The sequence below is a fragment of the Prorops nasuta genome, unplaced genomic scaffold (assembly GCF_024137725.1).
Source record: "Prorops nasuta isolate Cenicafe-Biocafe unplaced genomic scaffold, Cenicafe_Pnas_1.2 PNAS00004, whole genome shotgun sequence".
In the NCBI taxonomy this organism is placed as follows: domain Eukaryota; kingdom Metazoa; phylum Arthropoda; class Insecta; order Hymenoptera; family Bethylidae; genus Prorops; species Prorops nasuta.
The window spans coordinates 648417-669932 of NW_027116801.1; the positions used below are offsets into that span (position 1 = coordinate 648417).

At 45.6% G+C, this 21516-nt stretch overlaps 1 protein-coding gene across 2 annotated transcripts; it reads left to right on the forward strand.

The window, feature by feature from the left end:
* Positions 1-1382: 1382 nt before the first annotated feature.
* On the forward strand, positions 1383-17200 carry LOC136772370 (zinc finger protein Gfi-1-like). Of its 2 annotated transcripts, none has more exons than XM_066725300.1 (6): positions 1383-2191; positions 4203-4307; positions 6262-6661; positions 6752-7121; positions 7593-7869; positions 15912-17200. In XM_066725300.1, the coding sequence occupies exons 1-6, from the start codon at positions 1981-1983 to the stop codon at positions 16175-16177; spliced, it is 1629 nt and encodes a 542-aa protein (XP_066581397.1). In that variant the 5' UTR covers positions 1383-1980; the 3' UTR covers positions 16178-17200. The 2 variants fall into 2 exon arrangements, with proteins under 2 accessions (XP_066581397.1, XP_066581398.1); XM_066725301.1 differs by having other exon boundaries at positions 1383-2185.
* Positions 17201-21516: the final 4316 nt, after the last annotated feature.

Below are 21516 nucleotides of genomic sequence, written 5' to 3' on the forward strand. Positions count from 1 at the left end.
TTGAAAAAGAACCGGAAGAGATTGAGAAAAAAATTGAGGCGTATTTTCTAACTAGGAATTCTCAGGAAAATCGATGCATTCTTCAAATGTCTAGAAAAAAGTTTTCGTCAATGATACTGTACAGCCGCTTATCGTTAGTGTCTCGGAAGAATTGTTATGTTAATGCGTAATGATCGATTTCGTTGTTCTTATCACGCTGTGGAATACCTGAAACAATGAACGACCGAATTTTCTCGAGTGACGTAGAGAATTGATTATAAAATACGACGAAATAAAAGAAATAAAATGTAGAGCGATTCTCGTGTCGTACACAAATATATACAGACATACTGATGTATGAGCGATGAATAATGAAGATGTAATAGAAGGGAGGGGGAATAGGTAGGACAATCGGTGAAAAGATAATTCAATCTTACACTGGTGGGTAAAAAAAAAATGCAGTAAATAAGAAGATTCGATGAAACAAAATAGAAAGCTCGTTCCATGTGTATACAAACGTATTTACACGTACACTTGTGTATCACGGAAGAATGACGAAGATTTAATAGAGGTGGAGAGAGACTATCGATGAGAGATAATTCAGTTACACATAGTGGGATAAAAGAGTTTAAGTATATGAATCTAAATAAAATATAAAGCGAATCTCTCGTATTACACAAACATGTACGTACACGCGTGTATATCGGTATAAAGAGCGATGAAGATGTAATAGGGAAGAGGGGTAGAGGAGTTAGGTGGGACACAATCGGTGGGAGATATAATTTAGCTGTACATTGGCAGGTAGAAAAGGTGTAAATAGGAATCTGCATGTAAACGTAGACGCACACGTGCATACATACGTTGGACTATTACAGCAGGTATAGGGTAGATTGAGAGAGAGAGAGAGAGAGAGCGCGCTTGGTGGAACACTTGTAAAGCAAATTTGTCGTATGTGCGTGCGTAGTTGCGTTTAAAGGCTCGTGTGTGTCGGAGGATAGTGGGGGTTGTGGTCTCCGAGGGGCAAAGGGGCGTGGCCCGGTGGGCGGAGTCTCCGGAGAAAATCCCAGCGTGCACCCACGACTATGTGTGGGTGTTGCTGGAAAACGTGGCTCTCTCCCTCTCCGGAATGCCGTGGTAGTGTGCGCGTGTGCCAGGACACCCTTCCCCACCAGCCTCTCGCGCACACTCCCACATGGATCTCGCGGAGACACGCACGCACACCTACGCACTCACACAGGGAGAACTTCTTGCTCTGGTTTGAAACGACGTTCGTCCGTCATCGCCGGGAGCTCTCCGGCGCTATCAGATCCGTTAACAGCAGTCGGCATCGAAACACACGCTATAACGTCGTTGTCGTCGTCGTCGCTCGCTCGCTCGCTCGCTTTCGCGTCCGATCCATGGACCGCATGGAAATCACTGTTCGCGACACTCTCGTCAAAACACATCCGCGATTTCCCGCGGTCCCAATCCGCTTCTTCCTCTTCCTCTTCCTCTTCTGCTTCTCTCGTCGAGCACGGAACCTCGTCGCTCTTTCCAAGGATTAATCCTTCCACCCCTCCGCCAACCCATCCTTCAAGTGTATATACATATATGTATATTAATTATATATATATATATATGGCATCACGATCGTCCTTCACCTAGAACGACGACTCTCCGTCCGGGAGAAGCTTCGTTAACATCCGGTATGAATCCTCGCGAGTGACTGGAAGGTTCCTTTGGTTCCCTATATATATATATATATATAGAGGATTTGGCGAACGGTCGCTGGATCGAGTGAAAGAATGCAGGTAACAAGGATCCTGCGAGTGAAGTGGCAGGATTTCGTTTGATGGAAAAAGGAGATAATCGATAGTGTTGGAGGGTATAATATAAAAGAGATAAAGAGAGAGAGAGAGAGAGAGAGAGTTGGGAATTGGAGAAAGAGTAGAGAGAATAGAAAATAGAAGAGAGAGAGAGAGAGAGAGAGAGGGGAGCGGAAATTAGAGAGCGGAGATCAAGATGATGGAGGTGCAGCAGCAACACTCGCCTGTCGGGGTGGGTCCCCTGGACTTTTCACGAAGAGGCGTCGCCGAAGCATCGGCCTTTCGCGTTGTCAAACCCAAACAACTGGCCTCCTCGCTGGTCCATCAACCAACGATCACTCAGGAAGCCAATAACAACGAGAATCTTCACGAGAACTCGCAAATCTCCATCGACGCCGAAGGTAAAGGTAAAAAACTCTCCGCTATTCCACCGACGATGCACTTTACGCTCTGCGTCGCTCGGATTTTCTAATGGATTATCGCAATAAGCTATGGTAGATAAGATAGATTTATTTCGAGCCACCGAAAGATACAAACTTATTTCTTCCACTCTATATATATATACATATATATATATATAACGTTTCGCGCAAAACTCCACTTTCTTTTCTATAAAAGTTCGCTCCTTGTTCGTCCTTCGCTCCTATCTACGACCCCTCGCCCCTAAAAAAACACAAGGAACCGCCTGTACAACGACTAAATCTCAAGACAAAAAACTGTATAATTCACTCTCCCCCCTCCTCGCTCTACACACTTGTGAAACTTAGTAAGAATTGCTAGCGTGAATATATATAGGTAAAAAATACAAGTCAAGGGGTGCAGTGTCTGAGAAAAAAGTTTGTGCGCATAGATTGATATACATATATAGATTGCAGAAGCGTGTGTGGAAGGGAGAGAGGGGGGAGAGGGCACGTGCGTGAATTGCGTGCAGGTGCTTTCGGGGTGCGAGCCGTCGAGTGGAGCCGCGCCGTCGGACAGGCGAGTTCAACAGGTGAAGGGATGAATGGCATGAGACGCCTGCTGCCTATACTAATACCCCGCTACTAATCGAGGGTAATAGCCTGATGCAATAATATCAAGCGACGCCCCCGCGGTCTCGGGACCTAAGCGGTTTAGCGATAATTGCCAGGTGATGGACACATGGACGCGATGCGACGCGACGCGACGCGCCGAGCCAACGATATTCCTCCACACCCCGTATACGTGCATGCACCTATATATATATATATATACGCACGTATAGCGCGTCCTCCGACTCGCGTCACCGATCTCGGCCGAGCCTACGCTACGCACGCAACCCTTGCACCAATTTTCCACGCGTTCTTTTCTCCGCCGCTATGCCAAGAATCGACGCGCCGAATTTTTTCACCCGCTTCTGCCGCCGCCTGTTGACAAGGGAAAATCACGCTGGATTTACCGTTTATAGATTTACGAGCGATGATAAAGCTTGGAAGGATACCCGATACATATGTGTGCGTGTGTGTGTGTGTGTGTAGTACTGATAGCGACACGAGGAGAAGGAATACAAGGCTCGCGCGATCTCGCATCAACGTTCAGGATAGAGAAGGAAAAGTTGTGTCCGCGATGTATATGTAACGCGTAATATCAACACTCGCGAGTCTTATCGTGTACAGGTTAGGTCTACCGCACGCACTATACCGTGAATTATGATTTATTCCTGATAATCCTACGAGAATGAGATAGTCTTTGCGGCACGGCACGGTTAATCCCATTGTACTCTCGATCGCTATCTCAAGTCAGATATTGGCCGGATTACGCCTATACCTTTTTACCTATATCGATGCAACGCGCTCTCGTCTCACTATATATATATATAGTATAAAAACTAACGCCAGGTCTCGCGCGATGGATATATGTATACATGTATAGCCGCGATATCGCGCTGAGAACTCTGACGAGATTATAATTTGCGATCGTCGATCGTTATTAACGCGCAATCTCGTCGGAGTTTGCGATAATCGTGCGGCAGAGAAAGTGGAGAGTACCGAAGGATTGGAGAGAGTTATATGGCGTATAAATATGTGTGTATATAGATATATATAGTATGGAAGGATGATAGGATAGGGACGATAGGAATGCAGCAGGTCCTGGAAAGAGGAGGCTTGATAAATAGAGAAAGGCTTCCCCTCTTTTCTAATAAAGACGCTCTTGTGTGTCGAGGGGTTGATCTCTCACCCCCCCCCCCCCTCCCTCCTCCTCCCCCTCACTCTCCTTCGACGTACAAGGAATACGAAAATTCGTCAAGGCTTGAGACGTCAACGCTCGGAATACTAAAAACGCAAATTCTTCAATGAAATAACCATCGGTGACGGAAAATGAAATTTTATCTCTTTCTATGTGTATATATATATTTGTGTGTGTGTGTATATAGACGTGTGTTGATTTTGTCTATTACAGGAGGATGCAACGTGCGCCTGGTCTTTCCAAGATTATGGGCACCGTTCAATACAACCAGCATCAGCGATGCGACGAATTTGCCACCTTTGCCCAAGACTCATTCAGGTATATACTTACACGTTTATCCTTAATAATATATAAGTATAGTCACTTGGAAATTTATGGTCGCTATTACAATGTAACGGAAAAAGAACAATCGCGAGAAACGAGTGGTACTTGATAAATATAACAAGTGCATAGAAGAACTATATATGAACGAATAGCGGTCGTTGACTCGGAAATTGAAAGTGGTCTCGAATATATAATATAAATATATGTATATGTATAGAGGACGGTAGGACCGGCGCTAAACGATTGGTATTATTCGTAAATGATGCTGTAGCACGCGTCGTGGCTCTTGTGCCGTACGAACCTATGAACAAAATCAATTGGAAGGGATTAGAGCACCCGTGGCGCTTTATTCCCTTTATGCTTTACACTTTGCACACGCTGCTATTATTATTGTATATTTCTATATATATATATATATATACATCGTACCTCGAAGAGCGATACGAATATTGTATACGTATACGGTGAAACGAGTGACGTGGACTTTTCATTTCTCCATGGGAGAGGATATTATAGGAAAAACTAATCCTAAACTATGTATTTGTGTGTGTGTGTGTGTGTGTGTGTGTGTACGGTTTTAATAGCAGCAGATCGCTACGCAGTAAACGACTGACGGACGACAGAAGAAGATTAAAGTTGTCCGTTAACTCGATCTAATTGTCCCATCGACTTGGCTTGGCCTTCCTTTATTAATCCACGGTGACTGTAGCAGAGTATGGTCCCATTACGATACTTCCACAGTTAAATTTATATATATATATAGAGTACAGTATGATATTCATTATATATTATTGTTATTATTATTTTTATTTAAAAAAGAGATTCAGGGAGAAATTTCACGAGTAACGAGGATTGTATATGTATGTGTATGTGTGGAGGGATCGTGGGAGCGAGGAACGAAGAAAATACGAGAGGAAGTAAGGAAGAAGGAAAGAAGAGCGCGAAGCGTGCAGATGTGCGACTCTCGACAGTCGCGGCGAGCAAATCGCGTGACACGCAAGCTCTGTCGAACCCGGACGCTAAAATCCCATGCACCGAGAGAGCATCTGTCGCATTGTCGGAGCTTTTTCTCCAAGCTATGCAGATGGAGATGCACCACTTGTACCGTAATAGTCGCTCTGCATCTCTTGGCGAATCTTCGAATAATATACAGAAGCAACCGTGCGACGTTGATTCCTAATGAGATTCGATAAAACACGGTGTATGATATGCGCGGGGAGCAATAAGGACCTGTAGGAACGATCGCTGGCACGTGACCGCGCCTCAACCTCGAGGATTATCAACGTACGATATATATATATATATATATATCTATAGATATGAGAGAGCTATATGATAGAGTCTCCAAGCGTTTCTTCCACGAGGCTCGCGCGCACGTATATGCCGAACGTCGCATGCACTTGGCGCGCACTGCGGAACACCGTTGCGCAGAAAATAGTGGCAGGCTGCAGCTGCGCTCCGAGAGTGAGACACCGGGACAAAACCGCAAGGCCAACTTCACTCTTTTTACAAGTTTGTCCCCTTTTGCATCCGCCGTGATTAGATCCATTCTTAGCTTGACAAGTGGCGTCCAATTATTCGTGGTATTTCTAATAATCGAGAGAATCACTCGGTGGATCGTGATTTACGACGCGGTGGCGGCATACGCCGCTTCTCCCCACGAGCCATCGCCCTTAACTTTTAATCTTCCAGCCCATTTGCAGCTATTTCATTAAGCATCTCTGTGTCTCTGTGCGTGTACGTGTACGTATATATATAGGATATACAGCGAAAGTAGCCAACTGCTCTATCGCACTTGTATGATATTGGTGTACTGCGCAAATATATGTATAGGCGTATTACAGTTGAGTAGCGAAAGCGAGAGTGAGGAAAAATTTAACAATGTCATTATAAATATATGTATATATGTATGCGCGAAAATGACAGAGAGTATTTGGTCAAATTACAGAAAGATTATCGTTCGGAGTAGGTCGCTTGGTGGGATCGCCGCAAGGTGGAAGATGTCGATCGGAGTCGAACTCGCCGGCGAACGGCGCCGGCGACTCGCCGAGGGTGCTGGCGCCCGGGGAGCACAGGGAGTCGGAGATCGAGGTGGACGTTGAAGAGGAGGAGGAGGAGGAAGAGGTGGACGTTGACGTCGAGGAGGTCGGCGACGAGGAGGAGCGAGACGCCGCGTCGACACCCGGACGCTCGTTATCGACGCCGTCGCCCACTAGTCCGGGGGAATCCCCCAATTTTCCCAATTACCATCAGCCGGTAAAGAAGTCTGTCGACAGCTTCAGCGTTTCGGCTCTCCTCAGACCGGACCCACCGTCCGCGCATCTTCTTCAGAAGCCGTCGGCTCACAGGTACGTTGCTTCTTCTTCTTCGAGGAGAAGACGCGGTCGTAGCTTCGCACACATTGCTTGAAATTGTAAAGAAAAACGAAAACTGTTCAGGGATTCAGGTTCTACGACGATCGGTGGAGGACATCCAACCGTGCCTCAGCCCCCACCGCCACCTCCACCTCCACCACCACCCCCACCGTCTTCCGGAGCCGGCTCCTCCATCCTCTACCCAGCGCTGCACTTGCAAGGGGGTCTCCTACCACCCCATCCGCACCATCCTCTCTCGTACCTGCATCCACAATTGCTACCCCATCACCTACTAGCCCCTCACCTGCATCCACTGTTGCGCACCGTGCACACCACCCATCCCGGCCTCCACTCTGCTCACACTGCTCACGGACTGCATCATCCTCATCCACTCGGTGACGTTTACAGCTGCGTAAAATGCGACAAAATGTTCAGCACACCCCACGGCCTCGAGGTAAGAGAGCTACCTTCTTTCATTCGACATCTTTTTTCTCATTCTTCTGCAGCTCCACGCGTATATATTCTCTAAATACAGGATATTTACTGCCATTAAATTCGTCCATCTATGTAACTATATACATGTAACAATTTAAGTCTTTATTACATAAGAACACTTTTCGCCATAAAAATGATAAGAGTTTGAAAAATTACCACGTAAATATAGCTCCTATACAACAATCAACCTCGAATCGTACAAAGTTTCCATTCGGGATCGTGATTTGAAATTTCGAATAAAGGATGAAACTTGATCAGTATTAAGATCAATCCAACTGGGGCTAGTCCTCAAGGTCTCCATCACGCAGAATGAACTCTGAAAATACCAGAGCTAATGCACACCAGTGTGCTTGGCAAATTAAACAAACTAACATTAAACGAAAGACGCGAGGCGCTCACAGACATTCACATTGATTTACGATTTGTCCAGGTCCACGCGAGAAGATCGCACAACGGGAAGAGGCCGTTCGCCTGCGAGCTCTGCAACAAGACCTTCGGCCACGAGATCAGTTTAACGCAACACAGGGCTGTCCACTCCGCGGAGAAGGTATTCGAGTGCAAGCAGTGTGGCAAAGCGTTCAAACGCTCGAGCACGCTCAGTACACATTTGCTGATACACTCGGACACACGGCCGTACCCCTGTCAGTTTTGCGGCAAGCGATTTCATCAGAAGAGCGACATGAAGAAGCACACCTACATTCACACAGGTGAGTGAGTTATTCGTGCATCTCACAGCCAGGAGAACGCCACTGTGTTAAAATAGCCAGAGATCAATTAGTGCGGGGAAGAGCTTGTATGCGATATAGGATAAATAATGCATCTCTCGGGTTGGTCGACCGTCTGCAAAGAGAGAGAGAGAGAGAGTTTGGCTCTCTGACGGGATGCGCAGGTTATTAGGAGAGAGAGAGAGAGAGAGAGTTTACGTATATATACATATACACATGCGATATATCCTGGTCCGTTCGTGTTTGGGTCGAGAGGCACATGTGGCCATGGAGCGTTTAGGGGGTCGTGCTCTCTCAGCTCTCCCCCCTCCCCACTCCCCTCCTTTCCCCTTAGAATTGCCAGTTTCGCTTTTGGTAATAATCGTAATGTCTTATATAGTACGGGATGCACCCCTCTCGAACGGACCACCACCACCACCTTCTCATTTTTCGCTCTCACGCTCGGGATTGCATTGATCATTCCGAGAAGCGAGCCCCCTTCTTGATTCTTCCTCTCTCTCTCTCTCTCTCTATATATATATATATATATACTATAGACCGTAATCCTTCGACCTTTCTATCAGAGTGATGAAAATCATCTCCTCTCCACCGATTAACCATGTGCCACTCGATATTCTCATGCGCGATTCTTCCGTAACGCACACTCTGCTGGATCTCGAGGGAGATTCAGGAACGATTGAAAGGAACAGCTTGGATTGGTAAGACGATGGAAAGAGTATATATATATATATAGAGAGAGAGAGAGAGAGAGAGAGGAGGGATCATAGTATGGCTAGAGTCTGGCTTTTGTATCGTTGTCATAGCAACCCTCCCAATGTCTTATCAAATTATCACCTTGTCGTCCCTCGATCCTCCGGCAAGGACCGAGCGAGAGAGAGAGAGAGAGAGAGAGTGGGAGAGGTGGCCCTATAGAGACCGAGGCATCCACTCCATCGTCCTGAATCTCCGACCCTCGAAGAAGGACTCTCTACGGGAACGAGAGAGGATACAAAGCAATGGTCACTTTCGTTCTTAACAACCCGCGTATAAACGCTATACTTATATACCTAAGCAGACCCGCACCTGTCCCGTGCATTTCGCAGTCGAAGGGACTACCATAGCCGCCCCCTAAAAGTACCCTTGCTCCGGAGGAGACTGTGTAGGGTCGCCACGGAACATTTAATATATTATTGAAGCGAATGAAAAATTCAGCCGAACCGCGCGAGTCGAGTCCCTTTGGCGACTGGCCAGTTCTTCTCTCTCTCTCTCTCTCTCTCTCACTATTTATATGTGTGTGTGCATGTGTGTGCGTATATAATATAAAACAGAGCGAAAGGATATCAGTGGATATTTTTCGCGTTTCTATAAAGTCGATCTCGTATACGCATATGGTACGACTCCCTTTACTCATTGGTGCATATGTGCGTGTGTGGGAGTGAGAGGGGAGATTGCGCGGCGGACGGGTGTTGGAGCAGTCGCTAATGATAATTCGGTCGTGGAATGGAGGAGCCCTCGACTGGTGGCCCCGGTGCGACGCGCATAGTGGCGCACATGCGGCGTCGGCGGGCGGGCGGCGCCGGGGCCATGTGCAATAAGGGTGCGGCAACGTCGGTGCTTTCCCCGGGGACCGGTACGGCACGGCACCACGGGCGGCGTAACGTAAAATCATTATTAGGTAGGTAGATATGCCACCGCTGCTCCTGCTGCTGCTCCTGCTGCTTTACTATATATATATATATATATATATATATATAGCGTAGAGGTGGTTCCCGGTGCACACTGTCACCCTCTCACCCCTCCCCCCCCCCCCCCCCTCCCTCTTCTAACCGGTCCAGAGAGGGAGAGCAGCAGCTTTCGGGGGATTGGCAAGTGGCGGAATAAGAGCTGTGCAAATATTGTTGGTGCGCGCGGCACAGAAATAGCGTCGAGTGCTTTTGCGCCACTTACACTCTCGATGCTTTCATTCCACACCAGCCAATCTATCCAATAAGATTTCAAACTAGATTTTCTTCCGAGCAATACCGACTGTGTGCGCACTACATATATTTATGTAGTCCTACGACGACTAATTACTGCAAAGGATGTACGTGTGCCTCTTGAAATTCTTCATGGTAGAATTTTTTATTTACACTAGTGTGTCTATATATAATAATAATAATAACGCTCGTGCGGAGATTGTCGAGGATGAAAAACGCGAAGGAGGCCTTGGTCGAGAATTGCATGGGTATGGAGCTACCGGTTCAACCCCACACGCACATTTATACGTATATGACGAGGACGTGATCTCCGAAGAGTCGCGCCCTCGATGTTTCCATAATAAACACAACCTGTTCGTTGTTGTTGCTGCAAAGCATACGAAGGAGAGAACCGAGGGAAAAAGCAAGCACACTTTTCATTCGTGTACACACAGTCTACTTCTATCCTATATATACGTGCCAGTTCGTACCTTTCTTTTTCCACTGGAGAAAAACTGTCTTTTCGATGTGGTTGCTTCTATTGCGGTGGATCGACGGGATCAGCGGAACGTACGGGCTACGCGCGAGAGCGTTGATTGAAAAATTAGAAATTTAGTAGTGTCTATTACATGGGAGGGGAAGGTGGGGGGAGACGCGTGGGAGCAGGGTGGTTCTTAGTTGGGTTCACCACGAGGGTGCGGTTAGAATCGCGGAAATATAAGCGGTGTGGAGCGTTATTGTGGCTGCGCGTTCTCTCGCTACAAGAGGATTAAACCTCTCTCTCTCTCTCTCTCTCTCTCTCTCTCTCTCTCTCGTTCCACATAGCAGTCTCCCTCTCATAGAGTGTACACTTGGACGGTCTATAGCTTTGCTCCAGCTCCCTTGTGTGTACGTGTGTGTAACCATCGAGAGGGTGGGGCTATTAGAGGTTTCCGGCTGACTTGGCGCCCCAGGCAGTGCAACGTGTTCTCCGCAACATCCCTCTAAACTGTTTAAACTTCGCGACATGGTCGAATCCGGTCCACCGCCCACCACCTACCTTTACGCCTCGTTAACTCTTACCTTAATTCATTCTTCGATGCTGCATCCAGTTTGACTATATACTTTTAAAGCGAAGACGTCTCTGCGGATCCTTCCACGCTCTTAAATGTATAACTAAATCCCTATCTTGGTTCGTTCTTCGATACTTCGTTTCGTTGACCGTATAATTTTTAAATTGGAGATAATTTAGTGGATTTTTTTCATTTTCTTGCATTTGGCAAATCGTGACTCGTGAATCATTATTTTTTCTCGATTCATTCTTCGACGTGATACACTCGGTTTTTCTGTTGTCCTTTGCTTTAACCAAAGACATCTCTACAGATTCTTCTGCACTCTAAAAAACTGAGAGAAATATTAGTTGATAGTAATTATTTAAGAAAGGTATAAAACAATCAAATCAAGGAGTCTTTTAACATTAGGCAAATATCTGATTAAAAACAGTGAATATTCATTAAATTAATCATAATTGCTTTGAAGTCAGCATGTCCGTGAATCGTTGAAGAAGATAAAGAATATAAACTCATACTTGCTATTAACCTTCGAGTATCGACGTTGTGTACGGCATACCCAACCGAGTGTAGTTTTTTCGATTTGTCGTTCCATGCTGCTCAAATATCATCCTTGTCTTTCTGCTTGTATAGCATTATACCATCGTTCAATTTTTCATCGATGTTTGCTTTACTTTAAAAATCTGTTACGCGCGAGATACAGCATATTATATAAAGTATTTTAGAATAAATAATAGAATAAAGTCGCAATTACCTCGTTGCGCTATACATCAGACCACGTATATCTGTAGTTACCGCGGTGGTGTAAATTATCACGTCGGTAGTTAAATTTGAAGAAAAAATATTCTTAATGACAGCTAATTACTCGTTCAAGTGTAGAACAATCGCGAGACTGTAATAACTAAAATCTTACCACGAATCATATCCTTCTCCACTGCATTCGGCCCGATTATAATTAAAAAATTACAGAGATTTCTTCAGATTCCTCGATACTCGCATTTGACAAATCGTGCTGGCAGTTGCGAATAATAAGCATATTTATCCTTGAGTATTGGCGAGATGACGCAGGGCGTATAGTGGCAACCGATATGGCGTTAAATATGCAAATTTGTCGGTGTAACGTTTCACGGGCCAAGAAGCGATATTCCGTATATACATGTACCCACATATATATAAATTTGTGTGCGTGTGTGTGTGTGTGGTAGATTGTAACGCACCGCCTAGGTTTGTACACGATAATACGCTTATATCGTATATATACGTATGGTGCAAAGTAGTGCATAGTGCGTCATATTGTGGAGCAGCATGATTAAATTTCCAGGGATATCGACATGCCAGCAGCACGTCAACCCTGTCACGCCGCGCCGTCCCTTTTCCTCTCGTACTCGCTCTCAACTACCGCCACCCAGCAAAACTACCCCCACCCTTTTTCATTCCCACACCACCCACTCTCTCCGACAACTAACCCAGCCTCCTCGGAGGCTAAAATTAACTGCACTCTGTGAATATATGTATATAGTATATATCCTGAAGAGCCAGCGTTTCCAACCGCGCATCCTCCATCAGCTCCACCCTCTCTCTCCCATCCTCTCTCTCTCTCTCTCTCTCTCTCTCTCTCTCTCTCTCCACCTCCTCGTTTCTTCCTTTTTCATCCTTTCATATATATATATATATATATATATGTACTATATACATATCCATTCCGAAGGCCCTTCTCTCATTCTCGTATCGCCCCGCTTAAATCCGAGACGAACCGAATCAAGATGGATTTTAACGTGTGCTATTTGCAAACGACTATAGTTTCTCAGTGCTCTCATCGGATTTGTCAGCCAACCTTCGTGATCGACACTGTAATAATTTAATAGCTATACAACCGTCGTGATCGTTCGGTGGGGAATTAGCAGACGTCCCTGAGGTATTAAACCGTGATACTGTTCTATGTGTCATGTACATGTATATACGGGGAGAGAGCACAATATTATATTAAGAGACTTACAAGTTATACACGAGTATATCGTCTTGCTCGCATTTGTCACCACTGATGAATATTGAAAGCCACTGCTGGTCCAATGAAAACAAAAGCAAAGAGAGAGGGAGAGAGAGAGGCTCATCCTTTTTTTCCTTCCTATCATATCCCAATTCCCAAAGCCATTCTGAAACTTTCGATGGGATTGTAAGTCGTATAAACCTAGGTAGGACGTTTGACAGCTCGTGAAACGTTGCTTTTTTATTTTCCAAGAAAAATAACTAACGTGGAAACATTCGCGTCGTGGGAATTCCTGGAATGGGTGGATGTGTATGGATTTAATCGTTGCAACTGCAGAGCTTTTTCTCATTTTCACATAAATATTGTAGCGAGTGATCTTGCAGTATAATTGCTTCTGTGTATGTGTGTGTGTGTGTGTGAGAGAGAGAGAGAGAGAGAGAGAGAAAGTTAACCGTGGTGGAGGTGTCTCCATTGGAGGGATTTGGAGTTGGGAGAAAAATGAGAAAGGTGATGGGTGGAGAGCAGGAGGGGCTGGCTTACTTAAGACCACCAGGACCCAAGAGGGTCGAAACGTACGTGGTCGATGAAGACGAGTCGAGTGGATGGAGAGAATCAATGCCTCTGCGAGATGTTCTTTCCTTTGCTCTTTTGCTCTTTTGCTCCTTTGCTGCTACCTGGCATTATTTTACAGCGCCAAAAGTTCGCTCCTTCCGAAATCGATAAAAGCCTCGTTTTTGGTTTTTCAAAGGTAAAACTCGGATAAAAATGAGTTGTGGGCTAGAAGGGGAAGAGGCCAAGCTATATAGAGGGACCCTCTCAAGATTTCTCAGAGTTTAATATAGTTTTAGGGGTGTCGGTCGACAGGCAGCCCTCTGTAATGGCGTCTTAAAGCTTGGTGGTTCTCAACCGTTCTCTCTCTCTCTCTCTCTCTCTCTACATATACATATACGGACCAGAGAGACACACACAGAGGGATAGATTACAGAAAAGGACATGTACCACTCCTTTGTGATGGTGGAACGAGCATTATCGACGTTAAATCTTTAAAGAGAATTTCTCGCTTTCAAGCTGGAAAGCGAGAATCTGTGGGAGGATCCGTAGGAAGAGCGTGTTGCTCTCTCCGGGAGGATGAAAAGTGGGTTGAGATGCGCGCGCGAGCGAGCGAGCGAGCGAGCGTTTCTGCTTTATAGGAGTTAGGGAAGGGAGGGGGGGGGGGGGGGTGAAGCAAGCGAAACTGATAAGCGAAGGAAAGCAGAGGGTAACCTCGGTAGGAGAGTACCGACGCTTCTTGATTTTTACGAGCGCGTAAATTTCAACTCGCCCTGCACTCTTTCGATTCCTCTTGCTAACTAACCGCGGATAAAAACACGGAGAAATCGCTTTGCTAACTGAAATGCCATACATATGCATATGAATGTACATGTATGGATTCGTGGAGGCTCCTAGTATAGGTGTATATACGTAGCCGTTCAATATATCTCGTGGCCTTTGCAAGCCCTCTCTTAATGGGACGAAAATTTCAGCGCTCGGATGAGAAATTTGTCTGGAATTTCATCGTAGACCGGGGAGAGAGAGAGAGAGAGAGAGAGAGAGAGCTGGGAAATTCTTGGAGCGCCATTGCTGACGGAACGCAGCCTTAACCCTGAATTTCCGCTCGAATCTCGCGCGATTTCAACGGTTCGTCCATCCTTCCTTCGTTATATATATATATATATATATATATATATATATATATATACTATATAGAAATAGAGATTTCCCACACATTGGGGAGGGGGGAGGGGGGATGAAAAAGCTCTTGCACAGCGGAACGCTGCGATGCGATGCATGGGAGGGGGTTGCGCCAAACATCAAAGGCTCGATGCCGATCTTTTGTTTACGTTCGGCCTCCAAAACCAAGCGTTCTCCATTAATCAACCGCCGCGCCGTTGCAAAGTGTCGAAGGCTTCCATTATTATCCGCACAGATATCTCTACAGCTACCACATACTTTCCTAAATGCTGCATACGTGTGTAGCGTACGTGGTAATATATATATATATATATATATATAGCGCAGTGTGGTGAGGGAGACTCTGGTTGTTGGATGGAAACCTCGGTGGTGCGAGGGATTTTTCTACTGGCGAGTGGAAAAAGATTGTCTTTGGTCCGCCTCGTACTTTATCCTGCATAATCTTGCGTCTCTCTCTCTCTCTCTCTCTCAGGGTGCGCGTCCTCCCGATGTAAGCTAGGTCCGGAAGGAGGAGGACTGTCTTGTCGAGGAGCAACGCTAGAGAGAGAGAGAGAGAGAGAGTCATTGGGAAGTCTGAACGCGCGGAGGCAGCTGGGATACACGGGGACGGTAGTCATGGCAACTCGGGGGCTGGAGCCGCCCCCGGCCACCAATCAGAGCTCCCGGTTATACCCTATCCCTTCCGCGTACACCCCCTCTCACACACTTACACACTCTCGCTCGTCCGTTGTACGTAGAGGCAGAGCGCGGAGAGAGTGGAGTATACGCTCGTGGCTATATGTATGTATGTGGGAAGGGGGGCTCCCGGGCGGGCGCCCAATTCTGTCCTGCTCGGCTCACGGCTGTGCTCGGCTGCGAGAGAGCGTAACGTCTGAGAGAGCGAGCAGCACAGCACCCCCCACCAGCGTGCGGCAGCCAGGACCGCTGAGATTCCCGCTTGGGAGAAAATCTTGACCGGGCGTGCCCGGCATCCTTGATACCACCCTTCTTCGCTCTCTTCTCCTGCTGCTGCTGCTTCTTCTCTTACCTCTTTTTTACTCCCCTCCTATATTCACCCTTTTTTCCACCTACCTCCCTCACTCCAACCTATAAACTTCAATCCCAACCGATTGGACGAAAAAAATCGAGCAAAAGAAGCAAATTTCCTCTCTCTCTCTCTCTCTCTCTCGCATATGTTTATGTATATAGAAGCTCGCGCGTTTCTTGGTCCACGCAGGATTAATCCAATCTCTGTAATATTGTTTCCTACATCTCTCTCTCTCTCTCTCTCTCTTTGTATGTGTACATATAGATGTAAAGGACCGTGTGGATTTATGGTTACAGGAGAAAAGCCGCACAAGTGCCAAGTATGTGGAAAAGCCTTCTCGCAAAGTAGCAACTTGATAACGCATTCGAGGAAGCACACGGGATTCAAGCCTTTCGCCTGCGAACTGTGCGGACGCGCCTTTCAACGAAAAGTCGACCTGAGGAGGCATCGGGAGACTCAGCACGCTGATATCAGTAGTAGTGGTACGTCGCATCGTCCCACAATCGGCTCCATTCCTACGCAAAATAGCCTGCAGAACAGCGCCAATGCAATTATCCAATAAGTCAATGGTCGATTCGTCGATCGTCTATACTTGACCGAACCTCTTCTCTTCGCTCCTCCGCTGCCACCACCACCACCACCACACATCCTCCCCCACCTTCCTCCCTCGTCAATCTTCGAACTTCCTATACTGTGCTACACTATGTGTCTATGTATACACTGGACTCTATACTTGTATTATTATTATCTTTTTTAACCACTACTTTCTCCAGTCTTTCCTTCTTCGACTGCGCCCGACGCGAGAGAACCAATCCGACTCTTAACTAGTGCAATATTACCAAATCTATTTTATTAATTCTATTATTATTATTATTAATATTGCTATTATTATTATTATTACTGTTGTTCTAATGTAGTCTATTTACGATATACCGGAGTATAGCGAGGCGTGTACGATATTTGAGAATCATTATAATTTTATGTACGTAGTTTTCTACTTTAATATATTGTGTATATCAATAAATTTGCCGCTCTTCCCTTTGTATATTTATGACTGATAGAGAGAGAGAGAGCAGCCGAGACGCGGAAGAGAGACACATCACTGTAATCGTGTCTTGAGAAAACTACTTGCTCCGACTAGTATTATGTGTATCGTTGAAAGGACGAGGAATAATAAGATGGGAAGTGGTGAAGAAGAATGAAAATGGCCAAATTTCGCATATCTTATATCGATCAGGATGAAAAACCGAAAGACAAGCACGCAGTCTTCAGCCGTGACCAAAAGTTTGTAAATATCGCATGAGATGAATATCGTGCGTATTAGTTCGTAAGCGTATAAATATATACATATATAAATAAGAGTATACATAATAGAAAGGATATAGTAAATGGGGGACGAAGAAAAAACCGTGCGTCACATCCAAAGTCTCTTGGCAGAATTAATATAGTGTACTAAGGTAACTATAGTAGATCCGCCAGTTTTTCTCGCTATCAAACTTTCCATTGTTGTACGATTGCTATCATTATGTAATTATTGTAATTAGAGCTTGCTAATTATATTATTGTCATTATTGTATTATTAACAATAAACGCTGTTACCATTTGTACAAAAACATGTCGTACATGTGTATATACCTCTATATGTATTATCATGAGGAAGGAGGATCCGCGAAATCCGTGCGTGTTGTTCGTGAATGCGAAACGCGTGGTATCGCACAATATATTTGTGTACCGCGCGGTAGAGATGGTTTTGCTCTGTTTATGATTTGGGTAGGAGAGGGAGGGTGGTGGGGGCAATTTTTCCTTTTTCCAATTTTGCAGGAGGGACGGTGAAGCGTAATCAAGCCCGAAGGGATAAAACGTAGCGATAACGTCTGGCCTAGATTAATCAAGAGAGTTGAATCTGGTAACAGGTCAGAAGCTGCACGCGCTTCGCTCCATACAATCCAGGGTTAAACGACCGTGCCAATTAAGCTTGAAGAACCCCTTAGAATGGGCCAATATGTTTTCTCTGCCATGTTTTCTTCCAGCTACTCCCTTTCTCCCCTCCCCGCTCCTCCTCTCCATTATTTTACTCAACATTCTGCCTCTCTTCTTCTGCTATAACCGTGCGCGACCTCCGCACTGCTGCGCGCCCAGAGTACAACAATTTCCTCCCTCGGATTGTGTTTTTGCAATAAAACGAGCAAGCGGGCGATATGAACGAAAGAGTGGAAGGGTTTGGGGGGGGGGGGGGGGGGGGGGACAAGAAGCGATTTTGTAAAGAGAGACTGCAGCGTGTGCTGCTGGCGAGTTTCGAGGCACTGACTGCGCGCCACGCCACGCCACGCCACGCCACGCCACGCCACGCCAAGCCACGCCGCGACAGTGACACCATGACGCAGCTACGCTACGAGGGCAGATTGGACAGTTATTGCATTCTGGCTAAGATTAATTGATATGGGGACTTGCGACCGAGAGCGAGAGACTCTCTCCCGCTCTCTCGCAACTTACCAACTGGGATGAGAGCGGTGATTAACCGATACTGCCGTGAACAGAGTCGAACCTATAAAGAGCACCCCTTCGCATTCCCTTCAACGATTATTCGCTAATAGAGAACCCCTCATTATTAAACATCCGAGAATCGTGCATCACGGCCTTTCAATCATCCTGCTTCCACTTCATATTCCGTCTTAAATGCTCCAGATATTTTATTCTCCACAAAAATTATCCAATTATTCTCTGCAATCCTACACCAATTCGGTCTTTCAATCATCCTTTCGTCTCATTTTCCATGTTGAATATCCTCGTTACATTCTGCATTATCCGCATATTGTCTAAAATGTCTCTAAAACGTGTCTAATTGATTCCGAAAACGTTTCCCACATTCTTTTCGATGCGTGGGAATTATCATGGTGACAAAATTATTTAAACATTCCAAAAATTGTCCATCCTGGCATCATTTTTAATTTACACATGACACGCGTGGTGCGACAAATGTTCGAAAGTGTCAAATTGAATTCTGGATCGTGTAGGATATGTTTCGGACGCTACTTCTCTTTGGCTTGGTATTTCTTTTTTTGAACAATTATTAAATGTTCGATAAACGTACATGACAAGGTCAAATCATCCTTCCACTGCACATCCTATGCTAAATCATGCAGATATTATTGCATATCTTCAAGTGGTTCATCGCGACGTTACAATCATATAGTTTCGCTTCATATTCGATGCTAAATATCGTATTTATATATTACTTGTCACACGAGACGCAGAATATCGAAAACGTTCGAAATTGTCAAATTTCGCAGTGGAACGGTTCAGAAACGTTTGCAAAACTACTCGATCTATGCGGGGGATTTTTACTCTTGTGAAAAAATGATTAAACATTGGATAATCCTTTATGACGACGTCAATCATCGTTTCTCTGGATACCGAATGGTGAACGCTGTATAGTATATAGATATTTTATTCTGGCGAAAAAAAGAGTGCTGATACAGTCAATTTCAACAGAGTGTATCATCTCGCGCGAGAGGTATGTATGGGGAACGTGTTCGAATGCGACATTTAGGGGACAGACTCTCATAGCGCATACTGATATACGTAAGCATCTTATGTGACTACTGTTATGATATTCACAGCCCCGTTGAGGCCGCACCGTTCCACTTTCAAATATGGCGCTTGTATCATCGGTTAACCCAGCAGCAGCAACACAACGATATTACTGGCAGAGAATCACTTTTGCCTCGTAAGAGCTCGTTTCTCGCGAATCTCATTTGCCAAAAATACATGGACCGTGTACACGTGCACACACACATACACACACACACACGACGTTGTAACCAATTTGGACACGCGTATAATAACAGCGAGTGGCGTACCGGCGGATTTTCGCGTCAAGCGGGGGCTCGGCGAGCTGGCGCGCGCTGTCAAGGATTAAAAAACGTCAATTTCCAATTATCGCTGCTGGCCCAACGTTCACTGTTAATGGAATTTTTTAGTAGGAGCTTACACGCGTTGTTTTCGCTTTATCAATTTTATGCTTTCTGCATTTCTCGTTTGCCACGTTAACTCTCCTCCTCCTCCCACCTCCCCCCCCCCCCCCTCCTCTCCAGATATCACCAACTGTTTTCCTCCTACATTTTTTTTGTTCAAACTAATTTACAGGAATTCAGTGGTATTGATAAATGACTGGAAAAGTTGGCTAATTAGCTACGTGCTGCCGCGTGTTCGAGCTTGTATTATTATGAGAGCGAGGTACGTGTAATATATATATATATATATATATAGGAGTAGACGGAAAGTCCTCGACCGTCGATTCGATCGATGCGGAGGATCAAGCTGCTGGTGACGAGCCGTCACGAAGAAGCCGGTCGTTTGTCAATAGGCCTTTCTAATAAGTAGACATTCTTTCTCTCGGTGCGAACCTTTTTAAAAGAAACACTATTTATATATAGAGAGAAGCAGCTGTAAAAGAAACAGAAAGCACGAAAACAAATTGCGCTGTTGGTGCACGACTGACGTATACAAGCACGCACCATTGTGATCAATCAGCTGTCCTTGAGTGGACCGACTAATCCGTCAATATATTGTGTAACATAGACACTGTGCTGCTTCCTTCCTCGAATTACGCCTATAAATATTTACGAAGCTGCGAATAAATATTTACCTCTATATGTATAGAGAGAGAGAGAGAGAGAGAGCATCATCAGTTGCACCATTCCATAGTGTGCGAATGTAGCCGAGCGTATAGGTGGGTGATGACTGTGTTCCCAGGGGTATCCGATTCATTACGGGCTTTGAATAAATGATCGGTAGAATCGACGATCGGTTTGGCAACGGGTAACGGCCGATGGTCAATGGTTACTGGCCAATGGGCATGTGTATATATATATATATATAGAGAGAGAGAGAGAGAGAGCGTAGCCGATGACGCGAGGGTTCCTATCCGCGCCTCTCGGTGTCTCTCGGTCAAACTCGGTAACACCCCCCCCCCTATCACGAAAAATAGAGAAAAGTGATTATTGGATATTCGTTGAAAAGAAACTCTACTTTTGCTACTGCTGTACAAGAGAGCGTGCGAGAGAGAGAGAGAGAGAGAGAGAGAGAGATGCATATCGAACTGTTTCCAATGATATTGATAGAAATTGCAGCGAGCTATATACATGCATATACACGTGTATGCGTCTTTGGAGTGTACTAGAGGCACGTAGAGATCGTAATTCAGTTTCGAAGCGGATCGTCTCCGAGGAATACTTTATGCGTGCTACACGTCATTCCGGTCCAAGTCTAGGGAAGTAGTTGGGGTATGGTGAGCGGTTCTTAAGTATTCCACGCGTTGTACGAGAGAAGAGCATGAGAGACGGTGGAGAAGAGACTGTACGAGACTGCTGCATCGGTTTAAGATGGCGTCGAAAGAAGAAGGAAAAGGGGACTACGTTGGAGACGCGAGGAATTGGAGTGGGAAAAAGGTGGACCGATACGACCGATAGGACGCGCCGGTGTAGGATAGGGGATACCCTTTTGCAACTCGATGTCGTGGGCGCGTTAAGGGGCAGGAGGACGGGGGCACGAGGAGGGGAAGCCACGGATAATCGTATAAAGATGGCTGGGTATCAACTTTTGATCTTCCGATATCTCGAGAGCATCCAAAGAACCCTTCGGTATTCAAACGCCTCTAACTCGATATAAGCGACACTACTCCCAGTGGTATCTTTCCGCCACCCACCCACCGCCAAGAGGACATCACTTTTAGCCCGACTCTCTCTCTCTCTCTCATGCCTTAGCTCCTTCTCCACCACCTTGCAAGACTTTCCAATTCAATTTGCATCTCGCACAATTTCTCTCTCTCTCTCTCTCTTTCTACTTATTTCTCTATCGTACTTTTATCCATTATACAATATTTCCATATTATTGCATTTG

What these genes read in the sequence shown, in the direction of transcription:
- LOC136772370 (XM_066725300.1), top strand. Translation starts at nt 1,981, where the DNA reads ATGATGGAGGTGCAGCAGCAACACTCGCCTGTCGGGGTGGGTCCCCTG. An exon ending in CATCGACGCCGAAGGTAAAG is followed by an intron (nt 2,192 to 4,202) that starts GTAAAAAACTCT and finishes TGTCTATTACAG; the next exon opens with GAGGATGCAACGTGCGCCTG. An exon ending in CAGAAGCCGTCGGCTCACAG is followed by an intron (nt 6,662 to 6,751) that starts GTACGTTGCTTC and finishes AAAACTGTTCAG; the next exon opens with GGATTCAGGTTCTACGACGA.